Here is a 22,736-nt window from a genome sequence, read left to right as displayed (position 1 = left end):
ACTTGCCATGGCTTGCGAAAGGGAAACCCGGCTCTTTTGGAAAAGTATGGGTGCCGGTATCCGTTATCCAAAGTGGCTCTTGCATTGGCCTTCCCGAAGGGGGTGCCTTGCAGCGCGGAGGCTGATGAGCCTTTGGAGGAGGTGTCATGCCGCGTTGCTGATCTGTGCGGGTAATTCGACAGGGTATTTCTACCGGTCATGCCGGGCACGGGTGATACTCCCGCGACTTAGCATCTGCAGGTTCCTGTTCAGTTGCCGAACAAGCTAGGATCCCACGTCGAAGCAGTTGGCGATGGACAGTGTTGGTGGAGTTTGGACGAAGCTTGAAAGAAGGGGCTCGGCTTGACAGGCCGCTTCATCCCCACAGCGCAAGATAACCTCACCGCAATCTGGATGAAGAAGCAGTGTTATTATCCCGTTAATTCCGGCGAATCGTTGTTTCGGACAATCAGGGCTGCCGCGTTGCCGATCGAGGCTTTGGTTGTTTCCCTTTCTCCCGACAACTCGTACCCGGGTTGAATGGTTTGTCTTTCTACAAACTATTTTGTACAGCGAATAGCTTTTGTTACCTGGTATCTTCATCATAGTACACCGTCGCTACATCCTCGTCAGTCGACACGATCCTCTCATTCCATGCGCGATCACTGAACATCCGGCATCCAGTAGACTGGCGATCCTTCAAAGTTGGGAAACGTAGCAAAGGCCTGAAGACAATCAGCTCAACATCCTAGTTGAAAACTCTGGAGGAAATCGTGTACCGAAGAGTCCAAGTCCAGCCAATCCGTCGTCTCCCAACCACTGAGGAGGTTCGTCATCCCTTCGAACCCATGCTGCTGGAACACTTCACCCATATCGGCCGGCGGTGCTGGAGCGCCCGAAACCTCGTCCAATTGCATCGGCTCCGCACCTCCATGCTCACCACGCTCAATGGTCGGCTTCTTCTCACGGCCTGAAGGTCCTTCGGAATGTGAACTAGCCTCTTGCCGAAGCTCTTCGAGGATGACAGAGTACCTGCGGCTTGGGCTCTCAGCAGTCGTTGCTTTCGCCAGGTGATTCTGGCAGCGATCCGCCAGCTCAAAGAGGCCCCTTTCCGGGTCCTGTCTCCCTCTTTGAATTTCATAGACGTATACCACCGCGAGTGCACAAAAGGTGACGTACGGCGTCCACCAGAAAGCGTGGAACAACGTCCCGTCACTAGCCATGCCGTCGACCGTCTCAAGTGCGGCCTTGGCTGCAGTGATGCATTCATCAATACTGTCTTCTAGAGGCGATCGCTGTCCACCTCTCGAGCCACCCGTTCCAAGAAGAAAGGGTCGGTTGGCGTGCATGATGGCATGGCAATATGCCAGCTTGAGGGCTGTGTTCTGTCTTCTGAATGACGGAATCAAGGACATGGGTCGAACGGTACCCAAATGGTGTGGCAAGGACTCGCGCCACCGGTGTAGAGCCTTGCCGTATCGATGTGCAATCATGAGACGGTCATCTTTATGAACAGGCTTGATCGAGTACACCTCGCGAGAAATACCGTCAATGATTTGAGCGAGTTTGGCGTGAAAGATGAGGCTCTCAACATGGCAATCCATCTCTGGCTCGTCACTTGATCTTCCTTGGGGTGTCATATCCTCATCGTTGACGCAGTCAGGGAAGTCCTGATCGATATCGTCGTCGCGGTACATCCTCGGTCGACCAAATACAACAGATAGATACTTGTCGATGGTGTATGCCACCCAGAAAGTCCTCTTCCGACACTGCGACAGTATGTAGTCCTTGTCGCTGCTGGCCCTGTTGCGTCCGGATTTTCGATGCAGACCCAAAGCTGAGATGATGGGAAGAATGCTCCCAAAGACATACCATGCTTGATTCATGCGACATGTTTGGAGGAGATACAACACCTGCAAGAGGCGTGCCTGCGAGGACTCTAGCTTCGGCAATCCGATCTCCGCATCCGTTAAACTCAAAGCCTGAGAGAAGAGAGCGTCGCTGCGCAGAAGGTGGGAGAACTTTTCTTCGTCGACATTTCGGACCTTGCTTTGTCGGAGGGTGACGATAGCTAGAATGGTCAAAACGATAGAGGCTTTGGCGTGGCCAATTTCGTGGTACAGCGGACGGCTGTCTTTTGCATTTGCGAGCAGAACCTCGAACCACTGGGCGACGTAGCCTTGATGAAGGCATCGATAGGTTACTACGCAAACATCAAAGTAGAAATCCAGCATGTCTAAGCCAGCTAACCGGTCAGGAAGAGTCGACACGTCCAACGGCTGCGAATCGAAAGGCTTGTCTCCTGCCCTCGTCAGCCTCTGGTGCTGTTCGGCGCCGCTCGGTGCGTTACCGGGAACGTCAGTAGTATTAGATCTCTGCGACGAAAGGCGCTTCCATGCTCGGTGCAGGAATGTTAGACTCGAAGTGGTGTCAACATACTGCCCTTCGATCTCGGCAATCTCGACTTCTGGCGAGGCGCGCGAGCCTGGCAGAACGCTGCGCCGGCTGCGCTCTGCAGCCTCTGCCTCGTCGGCCACATGATCACGGCTTCTCGACCGAGCCGCGCTCCGGCGGGGAAGACGGGGTTCACGCGGTGCTAGGGATGGGAGAGGCGCCGCCGAGGGAAGTGGTCTTCTGTGAACGGTTAACCACCACTCTAACCATCATCGAACATTACTTGTTCTTACAATGACATACCTATGCACCTCTAGGGAAAGTGAGGGGACCAGTCGGGATTCAAATAACCCGGGGGCAGAACTGGATGCTGGCGGAGGTGTCGGCGGTCTACCTCGGCGGTAGGTAGCGTCGTAGATGCAGGAGAGACGTTTTCGGGTGCAGACGTCGCAGGGGATCGTTCCGGAGCATTTCAGCTTCTTGGATTTGCAAAAGTCGCATGCGCGACTGACTTTGTGACTTCTTCGCCGATTAGCGGCAGCAGCGGCGGCGGCAGCAGCAGCCGATGACGAACGGCCCTCTTCGGGGCCCTCGGGCGAACCCTCGGGCAAGCTGCGTTTCCTCCGATCGGTTATAATCGGCGGCAGACTTGACGGGGACGGCTGTGATATGTTTGATGAAGGTGTCGGGGCGGATGTCGCTACAGGGACATCATCGCGGATACCAGTGTCGGTGCTCGCCGTTGTTTCCGCTGGTGTGTCGGCCATCCTACCACCAGCCGTGAATATCCGACCCTCCGATGCGTTTGCTGATGGTCTCCACTGACTCAAGTCCGATCCTCCGGACTACCACGTCGGTTCCAGCACCCACAACGGCTCCTACACCGGGTTCAGCGCTCCGAGTGTATGCGCTTCGTCTTACTACGGCATATGGTGAATCCGTAGGTGGGTCATAACGGAGGATATCTCGTACCGGAACAAATCGAAAAAAGTACTTGACGCCTCTCGCGTGGTGTGGCACGCAGATCTGGCTGGGAGTTTGTGCATAGAAAGCGGTCCGGAAAAGCCAAAGTCAGGGGCCAGCTGATTATTAAGGGGAGCAAACAAACCGGCCACAACACACAGCCAACAAATGGCCCCCTTGCCGGCGCTCAAAGCTCGGCTGAAATGCGGGGCAAGGATGAGCAAATCGGTTGGATCGAAACCTTCTTACCCTCCACAAGTCCGGGCTCACTGTTCCCAGAGTCTGTTTCCAAGATGCCCCCTCGCTTCACATGCTGTTGATAAAGGATAATATCTCTCGACGAGGAGCTTGTCCAATGGGGATTGTTGCCGAGCAATCACTACATGTGTTGGCCACGTGTTGCTGTGCTTACAATCAGATTGTGTAAGTTTGTAACTTCGTCCAGTATACTCGATCTGGCCTATGGATCAAACTGCTTTGACGAGCCGGCAGATAGTACAGCCTGGGTTTTCCTCTGCCCACGGGAAACTCGCAAGAGACGTATGGATAAATAATTATGCAATGATATCATTCATGAGCTAAATACCACAGTACTTGCACAAAGAGTCGGATTTGTGGCCCAAATCGGCCTTAGTGACCCCTCTCAATGGAATGACAAATACGCCGTATGCCAACTCCCGAGCTTTGATCCCTGCTGCAAATCATTATTGACTCCAGCGCTGCAGAAACGATGCAGCTGAAATCTTCAGAAACCGTGGCGCGGGGATAAGTTGAGCACTGGAGCAACCATCATCCGAGTAGACAGCAGCCTATAGCTCACGGCCTCTTACTATCATCTCTTCGAGGTAGCTCGGCACCGATGTGGATGAGATCTAGGAGGCTGTCTATCGGACGATCGGACGGTCAGTCCATCCACCCCCACCAGAATCCTCCCTAAATCCGGTCGTCTGCCCCGCCATCCCCCGCTCTACTCCGGACAACCCGAGCCGGTCCCTGTCCGCTGCCCCTATGAGGCGGACGGCGGCTTCCAGAGTTGCACCGGCTCTCCAGAATTTCGACCCACCGACCGCGGCACCGTTCGCTTCGTCGCAGCTTGCTGCGCGCGTGAACTCTGCTCCTGGACCCCTGACGTCAACATGGTGGCACTCGAGACTCTAGACCAGCCGATCCCCTAGCGGACTCGTTACTTTATATCATGCGGGCCGACCCCTCAACTGTATTGCCTCGGGGCAGACAGAATCAACCATCTCAAGCATCTATCTCTATCTGAGCCGTATCGAAACAATCAATCAACATGTCCATCGAAGTTTACCATCTTGGGCTTTCTCAATCAGAGAGAATTGTATGGCTTTTGGAGGTTGGTATCTCGCAAACCGTCATCTAGGTCAGCAATTGCTAAGACTCCACTAGGAACTCCAAGTACCGTACGATTTGCACGTCTTCCAAAGAGATCCCATCACAGGACTCGCGCCCAAGGAAATCAAGGAGATCGTGAGTCTTTTTCGGCGGAGTTTGTGAATAGTGGATAGACAGCTGAACGAGTCAGAACCCCGCCGGAACCGCACCGTATTTCCGCGACAGCACTGTTTCCCCGCCAATCGAGCTCGGAGAGTCAGGCGCAACTGTAGAGTATATTCTCAACGTCCACGGCAGCAAGGCTGGCTCCGGTGCCCCGAGACTCCTTCGTACCCCCGATGACGCCGATTACGCCGCCTACCTCGAGTGGTTCCATTTCGCAAACGGCACTCTTCAGCCCACTCTCGGCCGCGCTATGACACTGTTGTTTGCGGGCGCTTCGCAAAGTGACTTTGGCAAGCGGATGGAAGAAAAGTCCCATCAGGCCCTCAAGCTGATTGACAACCGCTTGGCCAACAACAAGTGGCTTGCCGGTGAGAACCTGAGCGCTGCGGATATCATGACGGTCTTCACCCTGACCACCATGCGCGGTTTCTATCCTCTCCTGGACTTGTCAGAGCACAAGAACATTCTGCGGTAAGTCAAACCCCCCACTTCCTGGCACCCCCCTGTTTCTGGCACCCACAAAAACGATGGGATCACAACCCAACCTCCTCATTACTATTAACTATTGATCCTCAACCACACCCACTACAATACAACTGCCAGCCTCACTAGGGCATTCAGAGTCGCTGGATTCAGCCGTAATAACCTCCTTTTCACCCGCTTCATCCCTGATGTTCGCAAACTTCGTGTTGGGATCGATCTGAACAGTCTTCCTCTTCCTAACTGCAGCGTTGGTAACTTGGCCCTCAGGTGAGCCAGCTGCTGCTGGGCAACTGCCAGTTGCCAGGCCTGCTCTGTGAAGCCTTTTTCACCTTCCTGAACAGCAGCCGTTGAGTGCTGGTATCATTGTCGAGTTGGGTGTATAAGTGCAGTTGACCGCTGAGCTCTGCCAGCTTCCTGGGTGTCGACCAGACCACTGCAGAGGAAGCAGAATCCCATGGCTCAACAGGGTAGTTTGTTGACCATTATGGCATCGCTTTTGCCCCGACTGGTTGGTTTGGGTGTGGTGGGCTTAGCAGAAGGCTCAGGTAATACCATAGGGTTCATCAGGGCTTAACCATCGCTACAGGGTGTAGACCAGTCCACTTCCAACCACTTCTGATGTTCGAGACTGATAGACCAGCAAGTCGAGCCTTCTGGTAACAGTCCAGGAAGTTCCTTTTACCTATAATGGTAGAGTCGTTCCATTGAGACAAGTAACCGAGCTCCTTCCGATAGGCTGACTTAACAGGGCTGAAGACAGACTGGTCAAGTGGCTGGAGGACATGAGAGGAGTGTGGTGGTAAGAACAGTAAATGGATATTGTTAATATAGCAATTCCACATGAAGTCTGTCGTCGTATGACTCCCATGCCCATCCACAATCAACAGTCGAGCCTCGCCCTCAGCCTCGGGCATAGTCTGTGGGATAAACACCTTCTCTAACCATTCAATGGCAGTTAAGTCTGTAGTCCAGCCATTATCTGTTGCTGTAAACTCCACCCATCGTATGGAACCAGATGTAATGGAAACCACTGTTGTTGGACCGTCTTCCCTTGAAAATGATAAGAGGACGAAGTGCCCTACCCAAGGCTGAGATACACTCAATGATAGAGACCCATGCCCTCGACCCAGGTTGTTTCTTGCGAACAGACGTCGTCTCAGCCATGCCCAGCACTAACCCATTAGCTCCCTGACCCTCGAGGATGCCAGTCTCATCCATATTATATCTGTTGGCTGGTTTGATGTCCTTGATCTCAGGGATAGCAAGGAACTTAAACCAGTTCCTAATGACCTCAGTAGATGCCCCATTAACGCGTCTAGAATCGATGGAACGACTTCTCTGAACCTTAATGATAGGGTTCCTTCTCACGAAGGCATAGATCCAGCCTTTTCCTAATGGTTTGGTATCCCCAGCAGCAGCCAGAACTCGCTCTGCGAATTCCTTCACCTGTTGGTGCGTTGGTGCGAGGCCCAGCGAAGCCTGAATGCGAACCCATTGTGCCAGCTTACTCTCCTGGTCAGGAGACAGCCTCTGCCAGTCAGCAAAAGCCACTTTCCTAGTCTGACCACCTTGGAGACGTAGTTGGAGGGTTGATCGTGGTATCCCATACTCCAATGAGGCTCTCTTTTGACTCTTGCCGTTTGAGATGTCCTCGAGAGCCTGACGAAGCTGATCTTCGGTATATTGAGGCATTAGATATAGAAGAAGGTATGTGCAAAAAATGAGCCCATTTGGACTCGAATTGAAAATGTTGTGATAAAAGGAGGTTGGGGGTGGGCATTGCGTTGTGGTGGATTTTCGCGTTTTTGTGGGTGCCAGAAACAGGGGGGTGCCGGGAAGTGGGGGGTTTGACTTATCTGAAGGATGTTGCCGAGCGCCCCGCGTATCGCAAGGCGCTGGAGAAGGGCGACAAGGGCATGGAGCCTATGAACGGGCCCAAGGTTAAGGCTTTCAAGCAATTCAAGGGATTTGGTGCCATCTACGAGTCCTTGGGATACTAGGGAATCCAAGCAGTCTACGACAGATACTCTACTCACGACTCATGAAAGATCAATAACATAAGGCAATACAACTCAATGAATCTCAACATCAGAAATAACTCATAGTATCGAATTATTTAACCAAAAAGGACATTTTCCTGCAACAAGCTAGGTAACCCTTCGAGAAGGGCAAAAGGATACTCAATTGACCAGCCTGGGGGTCGAACCCAGAATCTCCTGATAACATGATGAACCGTAGTCAGACGCCTTGCCATTGGGCCAACCGGCCGTGATAATCGAGTTGATGATCCACTGCGGTGGATGCTGCTGGTCCACGGTCTCAGGGAATTTGAGAAGTCGAGGTTGAGGGCGACGGGAGGGCGACGTGGTGGGTGACGAGTTGGCGTCACGAAGAGGCTCCGAAATTGGAAACTTCCGGTCTCTTGTGAAGTGGCCCCTGTCAGATGATTGGGAATGGGACACGGGAACTTGGTAAACCAGACGCTCTTCAGTAATTAGTTCTCTATCCCAGTTTGGCTAGTAGTTCTGAGACGCGCAGGAGAGTCTCTTGTCCGACAATGATATACAATGCATGGATATGGCAACTTACAACCGCGTATATGGGAAACTTCACAGTGTTGAACTGAGTATAAGTGTATCTGGGAGGGCTGAAGTTTCTTTCAAAGAGCATATTTAAACAGAGGGCTCTTCTCCCCCATGCGGCCAAGCTCTTCTTCAGTGTATCTCTCCCTCACTTCGTCTTCAGTCTGTAGCGCCTTCTTCTCATTGAGCCTCTTCAAAAGGATTTCAAGCGCAATAACAGCAATGATACCGGCTGATGCGAATCCAAAAGATGTACCAAAGCCCGTAGGATATGTTGGCGCTTCCTTGTCGAGGTAGATATAGCTGCCGATCAAACCACCAATATTTCCGACACAGACCAAGAAGCCGATGCTGATTGCTCGTTTCTCTGGGCTCGGCGTATTTGATACGTTCCAGGCATTGACTCCTGGAAGGATCGGATACATTCTGGCGATCATGGATTAGTTCCCCAATATTCAAGTTTCTATATGAGACCGACAGGTGTACCGAGATGAGAGAGACTTACCCGAAACAGGCCAGGCACACGGCGAAATAACACAATGCAATGTTGTCTTTGATATTGGCACTCTTTGTGAACAAGATACTAAATGCGACCACGAGGCAGAGCTGAGGGCCAATGATGAACGGCATTCGCCACGAATACCTATCAGCAAAGACTGAAAATATGGAAGCCGAAATAGCGCCGACCGCATACGGGGGCATCGTCAAAAGCTGCGCGTTGGCCGAGGTATAGCCCATGTTCTTGATAATCTGCGGCATCGTAAACTTCATGGCGTAGTTTGGGACCGCGTTCGACCAGTTTGCAAAGATCAAGAGATAGATCTTCCAGTCTGTCAGGACAGACATCAAAGCCTGCTTATCAAAGTGTTTTTCTCGGAACTCGCTTGGTCGATGAACCCGGCGGGCTTCTTGTCGTAATTCGAGATAGCGCTTTTCGTCGGCGTCTAGCCACTTGGACAGAGCGGGAGAGTCGATCAGGAAGAAGAAGCACATGGTGCCAATGACCACTGTAGCCAAACCTTCGAGTATGAATATCTAGATTGTTGTTAGAAAGATTCAAAAAGACTAGCGGCTTACAGACTTACCCATCGCCAACCTTCATACCCTCCGACACCATCCATCTTTGCGATGGCAAATGCTAGAAGGCCGGAGACGCCTCCACCAGATGCGGCAGACGTATAGAGAAGAGCTATCCTGGTCTGCGTCTCGTTTGGGAGGTACCACTTGGAGATGATCAAAATAGCGCCGGGAAGGAAGCCTGCTCTGTCCCTAAGTTAATCTCTGTTGTAGTCTCTCCGACTAGTCAGGAGTGATCGCTTACTCAAACAAGCCAAGGAATATTCGAACAGCTATCAGACCACCATAGCTTTGAACCACGCCGTTGCAGGTCATGATGATGCCCCAGCATGTGACAATGGCACCAATGTAGAGCGAAGGTCTCTTGAACATGTGTAGAATCATGTTGCTCGGGACTTCGGCTAGGACGAATGGGATGAAGAAGACAGAAACTGCAATATTGTACTCGACGCCCGTCATGTGGAGACTACCCAACAACCCTTCGATCTTGGCGTTTCCAATGTTCGTCTTGTCGAGATACGCCATGAGGTAAAGCAGAATCAGCATCGGCATAAGTCGGTACTATTGAAGACGCAAGTCAGATTATGTCGTAACACCAATACGATGTATCATAGGGGGGAGTTGCAACTAAAGTGTACGCACGTCAACTTTGCGGACTGCTTTCTTCTTCTTGTCCTCTGGAAAGTTGCTGAGGAATGCAACATCATCAGGACTCAGGTTGCCATTGCGCTGATACTCATGGTGGGTAACAGAGTCCTTTTCGTGAGAGACGTGTTCAATGTCGGAGCGGTCCGAAGAGACCCTGTTGACAGCCATTTCTCTTGTTGCGGGTGTGATTGGTTGGCACTTTCTCTTTGTCAGAGAGTTCTCCATAGAATGAATTGATCGTCATGAGGCAGCTGCTTGAAGCTGGAAAGTCGTCGCGACTCGGCTTTATAGCTGAAAGGCGGGAGACGAGGCCTTAATATCAAGTCACGACTATGGAACCCGGGGAAGCGGCGTGAAACCTACAGCTGGGTCTGGAGTTGCGGGGGAAATTTCCCAGGAATCTGGGGTACTGCCCTTGGCGCCGGGGTCCTCGAAGCAGCGAGTGGCTCGGAAAACAAATATTTTCCAGTCTTGATAGTAGCGTCAAGCCACTTCTGCTTAGCGTCAGCGTCCATAAGTAGCCCGGATTACAAGATTTCGGAAATGCATGTACGAAGACTGCTTGGTTTACCAAACGACTTCGTCCCAGTCTCTCTAGTATCGCCATAAGCGGGAAGGATATGTGCAATGCATTGCTGTCGTAGATGTCGAGATAGTCGCGGTGTCCGTTCTGCGATTCTCCATGCCAAAGTTCGGAGCACATCACCTATGACACGTTTGCGGCATGTGGATGGGGTGACAATTGGACGAGCCCAGACTTGTCAAGCCCTATCCTAGCACTCATATCATCCTTACCTGTTCTCTTGGTTGTTGTGTGTGTGTTCTGGCCCCTCTTTTAGTGGACATGAGTCGTGGTTCCGAGCCTGCTCGGACTTGTGTTCTCGGATTCTGACCGGAAAAGAAGCCGCCCATCTCACACCTATTCGGATGAGCGGGGCTGGTAGTCGGCTCCAAGTATACGCTGTAAGCATTCAGCATGCTTCTTCAATCATGGAAAAGGGTGCATGGTTCCGAGTTAGTAGGCGCGACTTCGGCACGTTCTCAAACGCGAGCTCATCTAGCCCCTAAGAAAAGTTGTGTGTGAAGCTCGCCATGATCTGGTTATAAAAGACTCCATTGCAGGAGATAGTTCTAGACTTGCCTTCACCACATTCGACACAGACATCAAAATCTCATAAATCTGTGATCACTCTCAGAAATCCTTTAACTTCCAATATCACAAACCTTACCGAACCATGGGTTCCAATGTCGGCCTTGACCTCCGTGGTCTCACCCCCGCCCCCGTCACCCCCTTCAATAAGGACGGCAGCGTAGACTACGACGCGATTCACCGTCTCGGCTCCTGGCTCGGCAGCATCTCTGGTGTCAAGGGTCTCGTCGTTCTCGGTCATGCCGGTGAGGGCACCTTCCTGACGCAAGACGAACAACTCGCCGTCATCAAAGCCTTTGTCAAGTCCGTTGACAATCGCATCCCCATCATTGCCGGCATCACGGGAGAGGGGACCGAAGTAGCCGCCCTAGAGGCCAAGCGTGCCCGGGAAGCCGGCGCCTCGGCTGGCCTCTTGTACCCTTCTCACGGCTGGCTCCGCTTCGGTTATCAGCCCGGCGCTCCACAGGACCGGTACAAACGCGTCTTTGAGGTCAGCGGGCTGCCGCTGATCCTGTTCCAATATCCCGACGTGACAAAGGCGACGTACAACTTGCAGACTCTGCTAGATATTTCGGCGCAACCTGGCGTTTTTGCAATGAAGAACGGTGTCCGAAATATGAGACGTTGGGACACTGAGATTCCCGTCATCCGAAAGGAGAGGCCGGATCTCCAGATTCTCACTTGTCATGACGAATATCTTTTGCACACCGCCTTTGATGTCGACGGTTTTCTGGTTGGCTACGGCAATATTGCGCCCGAGGCTCTGATTGAGTTGATCAAGGCGGGCAAGGCAAAGGATTACCCCAGAGCGAGAGAGATCCATGACAAGCTGTTGCCGGTGACCAAGGCCGTGTACCATCGAGGATCGCACATGGAGGGCACTGTGGCGCTGAAGCACGCGTTGGTTGCGAGGGGAATCTTGGAGCATGCGACTGTCAGGTCACCTTTGTTGCCCTTGGAGGATGGAGCTGAGAATGAGATTTTCGCAGCTGTCTCTGCAGCTTCGCTCTCACGTGTGAAATAGTTGGGGCATGATATCAGATACCCCAGAACGTGCTGTGTTGGGAAAGTACTTCGGGCTATCATGTGTGTACGGTAGAAACTAGGAGATCATTCATTGTCATTCAGACAACATTCCATGTCCACTCTCAGACCCTATCAGCGGGAGTTGAAATCCGCCATGGGCACCCGCGTATGCCAACCATCGATCGCCACTGACGGAACCTGTAAAGGTCTAGCCAGTATGTTGGAAGCAGCTTTGGCAGCTAAGATGTCTAGCGAGCTCAGCCCGCTTTTAGCTGCTCTTAGGTCAAAGTAGCTTGAGACATATCCTGGTACCTGGTACACTTCATTCCAGTCGAAAAAAGCCACCAACATCATTCATAAGGCCACAACCCGGTGCGCTACTCCCCACTCAAGACAGACATTCTGCCCACACCTCAGACACTCAAGTTTCAGCGAATTGATTTTGCCAACCGCAGTCTTCATAGCTCTAGAACTTGCAGCACTCTGATGGGATCCTGATGTTATTGTGCTACGGCACCGGTCCTTCAAGTTGGTCCTATCAGTGGAATAGAGTCGCAATCTCTCCAGGTCTTTTGTCGTGAAGATCGCTATTGTCTAGGCTCAAGCTGTGGCTATCAAGGCTTGTGTGGCGAAAGCCTAATAGCCAGGAACGGCCAACATGCGTCTTTGTGGCTCTCGATAGCACGAGCCAAGCACATGTCTAGACCCCTTACACCTCCTCCCGACCTGTGATCCCCTTTTACCAAACGGCGGGCATTTCTTTCAGACATTCGAGCCCTGAACATTGCCTTCAAACGCGGGCCGCTCTTTAAGAACCTTATCACTCCTATCCCCTCACTATTGTGCCCCTGCGAAGAGACATCAGTTTTCTAGTCTTCCTTACAGACGAAGTATGGAGTCTACTAAGGATACTTTGTTCTTTCCCGGAATTTTCTGGGCCACAGCCCGATGGACCCAGATTCTCGGGGTCGGGCTCGCGGCGTGGTTGCTCTACGGAACTTTCCTGGCAATCTACAGAGTCACCCTCCACCCGTTAGCAAAGTTTCCCGGCCCGAAGTTCGCCGGTGCGACATACTGGTATGAGGTATGGTTCGACGTGGTACGCTGGGGAAAGTTCACGCATGAGATCAAACGTCTTCATGAGATTTACGGTATGTCAACTTTCAACTAGACGTGCTTTTTTGAGACTGATAGATGCTGATGTCACATGATGCGTTCAGGTCCTATCGTCCGGATTAATCCAGATGAAGTTCATTGTAATGACCCAGAGTTTGTGGACATTATCTACGCCAATGGAAGCAAAAAGCGTAATAAGTCCAAGATGTTTGTAGAGGGGTTTGCTGCAGAGTGAGTTCACCCCATCTAAGACCTCGTTCCATACAAGTCGATTTTGCTAACAGACAGCGTGTAGCTTGAAGAATGTAAGGGGCCTTTCTAAGATGGCCTGAAGTCGCGCATCAGTCAGCTAATTCTTTTCATCAGGGAGGATTTGGCACGGTTGACCACGTTCATCATCGCCTCCGCAGAGCGGCTGCCAGCAAGTATTTTTCAAGAGCGCAGATTACCAAGCTGGAGTGGGTGATCCACCAAGATGCTCAACGACTCTGCGACAAGTTCCTTCGATATCAGGGTCGTGGACCATTCGAAGCAGCGTCAGCGTACAGCTGCTTCACAGCCGACATTGTCAGCGATTACTGCTTCGGACAGCCTTTCGGGTTTCTTCAACAAGCTGATTGGGAACCCAACTTCAAGGAGGCAGTGTATGCGATGTTACAGTTGATCCACATCATGAGGCACTTCCCGTGGACGACGTGGTTGATGGAGGCTATACCATTGTGAGTACCCGTATTCGCATGACCTCCTGGTGGGTGCTAAAGACGGGCAGGGGCGTTATCAGAAAGCTATCGTCCAAGATGGGAGCACTTGCTGAGCAGTCCAAGGTGAGAGCTTTCGATAGAAGTATGCAGGTGAACAAGCTGACAAGGGCAGGTAAAAATGCCGGAGATGGTCAGGCAGACCAAGTCAGCATACGAAGCCGGCATCAAGCGCGATCGGACGACGGTGATCCATTCTCTTCTGGAGTCGGACCTGCCGCCTGAAGAGAAGACGATTAAGCGACTCACTGGCGAGGCGACGGTGATGCTCGCCGCCGGCACTGAGACGACAGCTTCAGCCCTCAGTGTGTGCACCTATCACTTGCTCCGCAACCCGGACGTCGTTGATAAGATGAAAGCCGAGCTTCTCTCCGTCACGACGGACCCAAGGCAGATTCCGACTTGGGCCACTCTGGAGAGGCTACCATACTTCAGTGCCTCCATCATGGAGGCACTGCGTATGGGATATGGTTCCCCATCGAGATTACCACGGATCGCACCGGACGAGGATTTGGTTTACCAAGGCACGTGGACACCTCCAGGCGCCGCATCACCAGTTGAGGTGACTCACGTTATTCCACGAGGCTATGCGAGTGGTATGTCGGCGTGGATCATGCACCACGACGAGAGGGTGTTTCCCGACTCGAATAGATTCCTCCCTGAGAGATGGCTTGATGAAGACGGACAGAGGAGGCGGGGTTTGGAACGGTACCTATTGACGTTCTCCAAAGGAAGCCGGCAGTGTTTGGGCATGCAGTAAGTTTCTCACCATTCTTTTGCGGTAGTTCCCCCATGATCCGTCACTCGGTATAGACTTTCTGAGTTTTCAGCTGACCGAAAAAGGCTGGCATACTGCGAGCTTCACGTGGCCATTGCTGCCATGACGTTGCGCGTCATGCCGCAGTTGAGACTGTACGAGACGACAGATGCCGATATAGAGTATGATTATGACCTTGCTGTTGCAATGCCAAAGAAGGGAAGCAAGGGCATTCGTCTGGAAGTGGTGTGAGAGTGCAGCGTTTGCGCCGATGGCGCCATGGGGCCATAGCTCCCAGATAAGCTTTGATGAGCAGCTGAATGCGAGAAGCTCGTTATTATGAAGATCCAATAGTGAAAGCATCCTGGCGTTATGAGGGGGTCATCCGAGCTTGAGAATGACATCAAGCCCTGTTGATGACTGCGGGTTCCCTACGGTGGTCCAACATGTTTTTCTGGAAGACATGCTTCGTTCTTTCTTAGGGCATACTCGAGTTTCGAGTACACCTTTGATTTTAGAAATCTTCGAAGTGATTGTTAAGCAATCTAGATTGGATGATGAGTTCTGCAGGGACGAGTCAAGTCAAGTGAGTGAAAGAGAGCGAGTGAGGAATCAGAAAGAGAGTGAGAGTGAGAGTGAGAATGAGAGTGAGACCGCCGAAATGTCAGTGCGGCGCTTAGGGCCACACTGTGACCACATCGAGCCTAGCGGGCCCCACTCGGTCCCGAGCGCCGCGCCTGCCGGGACCGAAACCAGGGCCATTTGGAACTGAAAATACGGCGAACGGACTCTATCTTCGCCGACACTACCAACACAAGCCTTTGATGATGATTTTACGGTGGACGAATGGGCACACACACACACTTGGGTTTGCTTCCACTCATTGCTTCCACTTCGTTCACCATCATTGGATGCTTAGGTAAGACGACGCGCGCGCGCGAGTATTACCAATGCGCCGCCCAACCCCCCTGACTAAGGCAATCTAACGCTCCAAGAATCCAGAGACACCGCCGAAAAAGACAAGTCAAGCCGTCCCCATTTATGGTCTCCCACTCTAATTGTCTGCTACTTTTGCTGGGCAATCTAGACCCGATGCGACTGTTGGGAATCAACGATTGGTGAAGCCTATTCATTGGGTCGCGACCTTTGCTTCCGGCGCGCGGCATCCCGAGTGGCACAGTACACAAACAAAGAGCCAAAGTGCCCGTAGACAGCCACTTGGCGCCCATTTGGCCAGTCAGGTAGTTAGTTCTCCGCAATCAATGTAGCAAGAAGCATATGATCCAAAAGAAAAGGGCAAAAGCATCTTCCATCCCCGTTTTCCTCAAGAGCGCGCGCTACCTCTGACTAATGCCGTGGCACCCGCCGCGCCGTTGCCTTGACTCGGCCTGGACCCCTGCCTTTACCATGTTGGTTGGTGCATGTTGGAGACCTGGGCAAGCTCCGGACATTGTCTGACGGCACGGAGTACATCTGCCGTGGGGCTCATTCCTACGTCTTTTGCATGTAGCATCGCAGTCTACGGATACCACTACAGCTAACCCGCTCCATGCGTCTGATCCCAAATCCCAAAGTGCCAGAAGAAAAGAGAAGCACACCAAGCTCTACCAAATCCAATTTCGCTTGTCATACGCAAGCTCAAAGCTGAATAATCCGAGCGCCGCTTCGTCTGAAACATTGGATTGGCTCTCAAATGGTCCCATCCAGCGCGAGAGGTACAGGCACACAGGGAAAAGACCAGGCCGCAGTGCGACTATGCCGCCGTGCGTACAAGCGTGTGGTACCTCGCATCTTTGGGGATGGAATGGTAGAGATGGGAAGGATTGGGCCGAAGCCCAGGGCGTCAGCTAAAAAGTCCCCGGATCCCCTACCTTTGTGTCGATAAAAAGTCATTCATTATCCTCGCTCCCACTCTTTTCTCGATACCCTGCGCCTATACCTTGAGCCCTCTCTTCCCATCGCAGATCTCTCTGTCCAAGCAACTGTGCCTCGTTGGGTGCTCTTTCACAGGTGTCCACTCTCGCACTCCCCCACGGCAGTCCCGTACCGTCGCAGCTCAACCTCCGGCCCCCAAATACCGGCGACGTTGCTTACTTTCTCCCTTGATTGGGGAACATAATCTCATCTTCATCACCGCCAACCCTTTTTCCTCAACAACATCTCATCCCTCTCATCATTCGCTGCCAAGACAAACAGAACAACCTCACAAAATGGTCAAGCAGGTCGTGATTCTGGGCGCAGGCTACGCAGGCCTCGGCGTCGCCCATAAGCTGCTCAAGTACACCCAGCCCAAGGTCAAGGATCTCAAGGTCATCCTCGTCTCCCCATCGACCCACCTGTACTGGAACTGCGCCGCCGTGCGCGGTCTTATTCCCGGCGAGTTCTCCGACGACACTCTCTTCAACGAAATCAAGCCCGGCTTCGAAAAGTACCCCCAAGACGCCTTCGAGTTCGTCCTCGGCAAGGCCACCACCTTCGACGCCACATCCAACACTGTGCAGATTGAGACCAAAGAGGGCCTAAAGTCACTTGAGTACGCCCAACTTATCATCGCCACCGGCTCTTCCCTCGCCAGCGGCGTCCCCTTCAAGACCATCGGCACCCACGAAGAGACCCTCACCGCATGGCACAACCTCCAGTCCGAGGTCAAGGTCGCAAACTCCATCATCGTCTCCGGCGCCGGCACCACCGGTGTCGAGACCGCCGGTGAGCTCGGCCACGCCTACGGCTCCACCAAGCAAATCACCCTCATCGTCGAGGGCGACGCGCCCCTCCCCGGCCTCCTGCCTCAGCTCGGCAAGATCGCCGCCAAGAACCTCCAGCAGCTCAAGGTCAAGCTCGTCACCAACGCCCGCGTCACCGAGGCAAACACCTCTGGCGCTCTCAAGTCCATCAAGCTGTCCAACGGCGAAACTCTCACCGCGGATCTGTACCTGCCCCTCTTCGGCGTCCGGCCCAACTCCTCCTTCATCCCGGAGCACCTCCTCGATGACAAGGGCAGCCTGAAGCTCAAGCACGACCTCCGCGTCGAGGGCCTCACCAACGTTTGGGGCGTTGGCGACATCGGCAACCTCGAGGCGAAGCAGCTCATGCGCGCCGAGGGCCAGGCGCTGCACCTCTCCGACAACCTCGATGCCGTCCTCACCGGCAACGAGACCAAGGTCAAGGACCTCAAGCTCACGCTCAAGCCCCAGGTGTTTGTGACGATTGGCAAGAAGAAGGCCACGGGCCAGTTCAACACGATGAAGCTGCCTGGCTTCATCGTCAGCGCCGCCAAGGCCAAGACCTTCTTCACTGAGAAGGGTCCTGGTCTGGTCCAGGGCAAGAACATCGCCAGAGCGTCGATTTGAGGAAACCCACTTGATTGGGTCAATGATGGATGACGGAGAAAGATTGGTAATGGGTTTGCTTCAGCTTTGATATCCCGGGTTGCGAACCGTCGTTGCATGGCTTAGTAGTGTGTAAGCACACGGAACTTTTAATCATTGGACATATACCCTTAATACAGTCAAAATACGCAATTATAGTGTCTTCCAAAACCGTGATTTGTCTATTGATCTCATCTCATCTCATAGTTGACCTAGGCTAGGCACCCACCTCGGGGCAGCTACCTGACTGCAGCCCGATGACGATCGCATGGACCTAAAGCCTGACTGCCGTCTTCACAACGTCCCTCATAGCATCTTTCATGTCGATGTCAGCGCTATTCTTAGTATCGACCCAAATACCCATCTCGTGCTCCTCCACATTGACCTGGAAGCCAGCTCCATCTCCTCTGGCAATGACAACAAAATTGAAGTGAACCACTGGGCGCCTGATCACAACAGGCTGGGCCGCCTGTTCAGCCTGGGACGACGGACCCGCAGCAGCATTCTCCACGGTATCCTTTCCCTTGGCCGATGAATTCTCCACCGTCTCTTCCTGCACCTCGATAATAGGTGGAAGGCAATTCCAGACGTCAATCACCTGAAGAGAGACCGACTCAGCGACCGTCCGGAAGATGGCGTCTCGAACGGTGGAATCAGTGTCCTTCATCTCGCCTCCGGGAATCTCGTGGAGGTTGTCGTTATCACGGCCGGGCTTGTTCTTGAGGATCAGAGTCTCGGCTCCGGAGGGTCCACGGCGGACAATGGCGGCGCCGACCATGATCTTGGGGCAGGGGATTTGCGCTCGGAGGTCTATCCAGGACAGCAAGTCGCTGCGGGAACAGTCAAGAATGTCCATTTTAGGCATGTTGATAAGTGAGGTGAGATAATTGTCGACTCGTAGTGTGTAGAGTAAAGTGTCTAGGTAGAATTCTCGGTGAGAGCTTGTAATGTTTGACTGCTTGGCGGGAGTGAGGTGGGTAAGGACGGGAAATGGAAAGTAGAATTTCGTGGGACTCATATACCTTCCAGAAAGACCAAAACTGGCATACAAGTTCCTGGTCGACCGCGCTGCAGCCTGCTTGCCTAAGTGAGAGAGATGGTTTCATGACTGCCTGTCGTGTCTAAAGAGGGTAACAAAGACTCCTTTAGCCTCGATGTAGTAGTGAGACTTCATAGGGCTTCACTTGATAGATGATCAACCTTCAGTCTAAGGATACGCACGGTTTCAGGACATAATGAGAGTAGCCAGGATGGTGATGGCATCATGACTACCTGTTCGCTTCAGAAACTGACACTCCATGTCTTTAAACTCATGAGATCACAGCCTGGGTACTACAGATAACATCTTTCGTGTCCTCAAAGTTTCAGTACAAGCCAGTAATGGCTTGCTTTAGAGCCGGCTTCAAGTCCTGGGTGACTCTGCCAGCACAGTTCCAATCTTTATGTCCCAGCTCCTTGATGTTTGCCTGTTTCGAAGCCAAAACGTGAGTTATCATAATTCTAGTGATGTATCGTAAATCATCCCTAACATCGCAACTCTATCATAACATGTCGTAAGACCAGTACGCAACTCATATATGATATTTACTCAACCTGCGCAGTACTGGCTCTTGCTTCTAAGCCACGCGCCCCATCTCCACATAACAAACGGCACAATCAGCCCCATCACAAAGACAATACCAGCAAGCAACACATTGCCCCAGGCAATACCCAACACATCGTATAATCTCGGTGCAAACAACGGGAAGCTGAAACCAGCCATCGTCCGCACAAAGGCCGCCGCACCTGCTGCGCTAGCCGCATACCTCTCATACGAGTCGATAACATACGTTTGTACGCACTGAAAAGAGAGGATGAGGCCGGCGGCTAGAATCGCTGCGCCGATGTTTGGAACGATCCAGTGGACTTCAAAGTGTGCTGCAATCCCATACAGGAGGAGGCCAATCGGCGTGATTATGGCTGTGGGGAACATGAGAGGGATCCTGAACTCTGGACGACCTGTGTCGTTATTTTGTGCTTTGAGTTTACGGTAGACCTGCCATTTGTGAGTCAATGGTATACAAACTTTACTGCGAATGCGTCTTCATCTTACCTTATCAATAAGAGGTCCGGATACTTGTAGCCCGATCACGAAGCCAACGCCGAGTGAGATGTAGTTCAAACTAGCTGGTCCGGGCTCCATGTCGTACTGCTCACTCCACACAAAAGGGAACGACGCAAGGCTTGAGATAAGTCAGCTTTCATGCACCTCCTCATCCTGAGAGATTTAAGCCTTACACAAGATACATGAGACCATACAGGTATGCCCTGTACACGGCAGTGATCTGCAGTGCTGGCTGAGTAAAAAGCATTCTGAATGGTCTGACAAGATTCTTCCGCAACGTCTGTCCGAAAGTCCTGTCTGGACGATCAAACTCTGTACGCAAATTCGCGTTGCCCGTCTTTTTGCGCAGCATATTTGCTTTGGTTGCCAAAATCTTAGGGGCGTAAGTCTCGGAGAGGAATAGAAAGGCGAGAATTTGGACGACCGCATCAGCGATAGAGACGGTCCAGAAGATCCAGCGCCAGGAGAGGTACTGTGTCAGATATCCGGCAGCTAGAATAGTCAGCAAAAGATGTTCCGTAGATGCGTTCAAGATGCAGGCAGTAACACTCACCGATAGGGCCAACAGCGGGCCCGAGAAATGGAGCCAGACTATAGATGGCAGTTGCAGTGCCTCTCTCTTCGGCTCTCCAGCAATCACTCAGTACGCCGCCACCAAGCTGAGGATCATGTTAGCAAGAGTTTCCACCTTGGATAGACTAGAGACTTACAGCCTGAGGAGCACTTCCACCAAGGCCACTGAGGAATCGAAAAGCCAACATCTGCTCCTTTGAAGCAGAGAAGCCGCAGACGGTGTTGAAGATCAAGTAAAACATGTTGGCAGACTGAAGCACAACAACACGACCGTACATCTCAGACAACGGAGCAAGAACGAATGGCCCCACAGCGTACGCGAGGAGAAAGATGGACATGAGGAGATATGTCTCAATGTCAGACTCAACGTCAAAGTCGTCGGCGAGGGTGTCCAGTGCCGGGGCTAACATGGTAGAGGAGACTGGCGAGATGAATGTGAAGCATGAGACCAAGATGGTTGCCGTCCATTTTTTGTGCCTGGCCCAATTCTTTGGGTTCATTGGGTCGTCAGGCCCAGACCATGTTACCTGAAGGATGATTAGCTTTCTAAATTCTGGGCTGACAAGTCGCAGTACATTATTCTATAGATGAGGCTTGGTTATTACATACCAGGTCTGGGTCTTCACGATCATCAGGTCTGATACCCTGCGCAGACTTTTCCTCGAGAGGAGTCTCTGCAGAGGGTCCCGCCTGCGTATCGTCATGAGAAAGTAAGTGTGAACGATCGTCATGAGCCGACGTCTCCAGGATAATCCCAGGATGTCTGCAACCAGATTCTTCCACTGGGGTTTGAAGCCAGGGGAATTTGTATGCTGTTCTCTCATACTCTGTGAAAGAAGGTAGTCCGGGACTCCATCCTCGCCATAAGCTAGATCGAGACCGAGTCAAAGTCCTGTGAAGGCTGAAGCCCGTTTCGGAGTCTGCCGATACTGGCTTGCGGGGAACGAAGTAGTAGGCATGTGGTTTCGAATCAGACATGACAGAAACCGAATAAAGATGCAAAAGCGAGAGTTGGGAAGCCTTGAAGCGAGTGTGCGAAGTGCGGTATGAACGAATGTTGCAGGTAGTTCTGAAAGGTCTGTGTGTCTAGTATGAAGCTATTGACCTTCATTCAGCATATTATATGAGTTTTCTCAAAACTGAAAACACGAGAGTATCTCGTGAACAAATCTGAGGAAGGCCAGTCTTCTAGCACCAAGACGACAAACAGAAGAGCACCGCCTCATGCACTCATGATGGCATCGCCCCGGTTCTGGCGTGATGTTCTCGGGCTGAGGCAAATCAGCCTTCCTGTAAGCGGCAGAACCAGCCGGGCTCAAGAAGTCACACATCCCTAGGTTCATTCGCCCAAGTTCATCCCGCCAAGTGACGCGACAAGGAAACCCAGCAATGCCAGAATGTATCTTCAAACCAAACCGAGGGTGAGAATGACAGCCGAAGCTTTCTTGGCGGTCGATCGGCGGGGTGGGAGTGGGTTCTTGGATTGCTACGTCAACTGTGGCTGATGAGTGTGTTTTTGGAGTAACATTTTTCTAGACTCCGCCCAAGCGACGCCATGAGCCCAAGGTTAACCTTGAAAATAAGTGCAATTCTTATTTATAGCTCAGGTACGGACGTAAATGATTGGAAGACTATCTTTTAAGACGGGAAACCTTGGATAGATGTTTCGGGGTCCGTCGTCGGTTGAGATACGAGATCTGGGACCACCAATCTGGTCGCGTGCTCACTACTCCTGGCATCACGCCTAGGGATCAGACATCATGATATCACGCATACTAGCCAGTTGAATCTCGAGAGCACATCATCTAGTCTGTACACCGCAGCTGCCATTCTGCTCTGCCGCTTTCAGAGGCTGTGCCATGATGTCACCTCCGTAGACGTTCTACTACGCCATGGACGCCGTTGACAGCTCCTAGCCTTACCTTGTTTCGAGCCATTTCGTGCGAGTTGGTTGCATTCGACAGCCCATCGAGGCAAGGGACACGTGCAGGGCTGAGAGAAGCCATCATGGCCCCTGGCCTTGGGTATGCAGAGATCACACGATCGCATGCCCGTTTGCGAAAATATGCACTGGCGAAGCATCTCATCGCCACGGCTCGGCAGCTGGACGACTTAATCTCTAAGCCATACTGTAAGATACCTCCTCAATTTCTTCAACCATAGAGACCGCGGAAACGATGCCCGGGGGTAAAGGAGACTGGGACCTTGGGAAAAGTGTAAGTTTGGTCTTGTTCAGG

At 52.3% G+C, this 22,736-nt stretch overlaps 8 protein-coding genes across 8 annotated transcripts; 4 read left to right on the top strand and 4 right to left on the bottom strand.

Moving 5' to 3' along the window:
* Positions 1-564: 564 nt before the first annotated feature.
* Positions 565-3,373, bottom strand: HER10_EVM0005833 (fungal specific transcription factor domain-containing protein). The gene is made up of 3 exons (XM_035475437.1): positions 2,677-3,373; positions 759-2,613; positions 565-704 (listed from the first exon to the last, which is right to left on the bottom strand). The coding sequence occupies exons 1-3, from the start codon at positions 3,138-3,140 to the stop codon at positions 642-644; spliced, it is 2,382 nt and encodes a 793-aa protein (XP_035326875.1). The 5' UTR covers positions 3,141-3,373; the 3' UTR covers positions 565-641.
* A 1,181-nt stretch (positions 3,374-4,554) lies between these two features.
* On the top strand, positions 4,555-5,470 carry HER10_EVM0008433 (glutathione S-transferase). The gene is made up of 3 exons (XM_035477956.1): positions 4,555-4,693; positions 4,747-4,827; positions 4,883-5,470. The coding sequence occupies exons 1-3, from the start codon at positions 4,631-4,633 to the stop codon at positions 5,330-5,332; spliced, it is 594 nt and encodes a 197-aa protein (XP_035327056.1). The 5' UTR covers positions 4,555-4,630; the 3' UTR covers positions 5,333-5,470.
* A 2,529-nt stretch (positions 5,471-7,999) lies between these two features.
* HER10_EVM0011032 (major facilitator superfamily transporter) lies at positions 8,000-9,815 on the bottom strand (the record flags this gene model as incomplete). Its single annotated transcript, XM_035480474.1, has 6 exons — positions 8,000-8,348; positions 8,428-8,672; positions 8,712-8,957; positions 9,008-9,185; positions 9,244-9,560; positions 9,642-9,815. 6 exons carry the CDS (start codon positions 9,813-9,815, stop codon positions 8,000-8,002), a joined length of 1,509 nt encoding a protein of 502 aa, XP_035327273.1.
* Positions 9,816-10,882: 1,067 nt separating this feature from the next.
* On the top strand, positions 10,883-11,821 carry HER10_EVM0000198 (dihydrodipicolinate synthetase; the record flags this gene model as incomplete). The annotated part of the gene is made up of 1 exon (XM_035469992.1): positions 10,883-11,821. One exon carries the CDS (start codon positions 10,883-10,885, stop codon positions 11,819-11,821), a length of 939 nt encoding a protein of 312 aa, XP_035326424.1.
* A 462-nt stretch (positions 11,822-12,283) lies between these two features.
* HER10_EVM0011145 (trichodiene oxygenase) lies at positions 12,284-14,834 on the top strand. The gene is made up of 7 exons (XM_035480583.1): positions 12,284-12,974; positions 13,044-13,170; positions 13,235-13,244; positions 13,306-13,658; positions 13,709-13,763; positions 13,813-14,453; positions 14,541-14,834. Exons 1-7 carry the CDS (start codon positions 12,716-12,718, stop codon positions 14,704-14,706), a joined length of 1,611 nt encoding a protein of 536 aa, XP_035327285.1. The 5' UTR covers positions 12,284-12,715; the 3' UTR covers positions 14,707-14,834.
* Positions 14,835-16,349: 1,515 nt separating this feature from the next.
* HER10_EVM0008570 (uncharacterized protein) lies at positions 16,350-17,953 on the top strand. The gene has a single exon (XM_035478087.1). The coding sequence runs from the start codon at positions 16,665-16,667 to the stop codon at positions 17,802-17,804; it is 1,140 nt and encodes a 379-aa protein (XP_035327069.1). The 5' UTR covers positions 16,350-16,664; the 3' UTR covers positions 17,805-17,953.
* A 143-nt stretch (positions 17,954-18,096) lies between these two features.
* On the bottom strand, positions 18,097-18,687 carry HER10_EVM0007378 (uncharacterized protein; the record flags this gene model as incomplete). Its single annotated transcript, XM_035476936.1, is given in 2 exon segments — positions 18,097-18,420; positions 18,433-18,687. The coding sequence occupies 2 exon segments, from the start codon at positions 18,685-18,687 to the stop codon at positions 18,097-18,099; spliced, it is 579 nt and encodes a 192-aa protein (XP_035326986.1).
* Positions 18,688-19,410: 723 nt separating this feature from the next.
* On the bottom strand, positions 19,411-21,477 carry HER10_EVM0009298 (MFS multidrug transporter; the record flags this gene model as incomplete). The annotated part of the gene is made up of 6 exons (XM_035478789.1): positions 19,411-19,857; positions 19,915-20,044; positions 20,100-20,418; positions 20,480-20,585; positions 20,637-21,026; positions 21,109-21,477. The coding sequence occupies 6 exons, from the start codon at positions 21,475-21,477 to the stop codon at positions 19,411-19,413; spliced, it is 1,761 nt and encodes a 586-aa protein (XP_035327142.1).
* Positions 21,478-22,736: the final 1,259 nt, after the last annotated feature.

Source organism: Colletotrichum scovillei (genome assembly GCF_011075155.1).
Source record: "Colletotrichum scovillei strain TJNH1 chromosome Unknown Contig00011, whole genome shotgun sequence".
Taxonomy (NCBI): Eukaryota; Fungi; Ascomycota; class Sordariomycetes; order Glomerellales; family Glomerellaceae; genus Colletotrichum; species Colletotrichum scovillei.
Note: the sequence above shows the minus strand (reverse complement) of the source record. Positions and strands in the feature narration are given on the sequence as shown.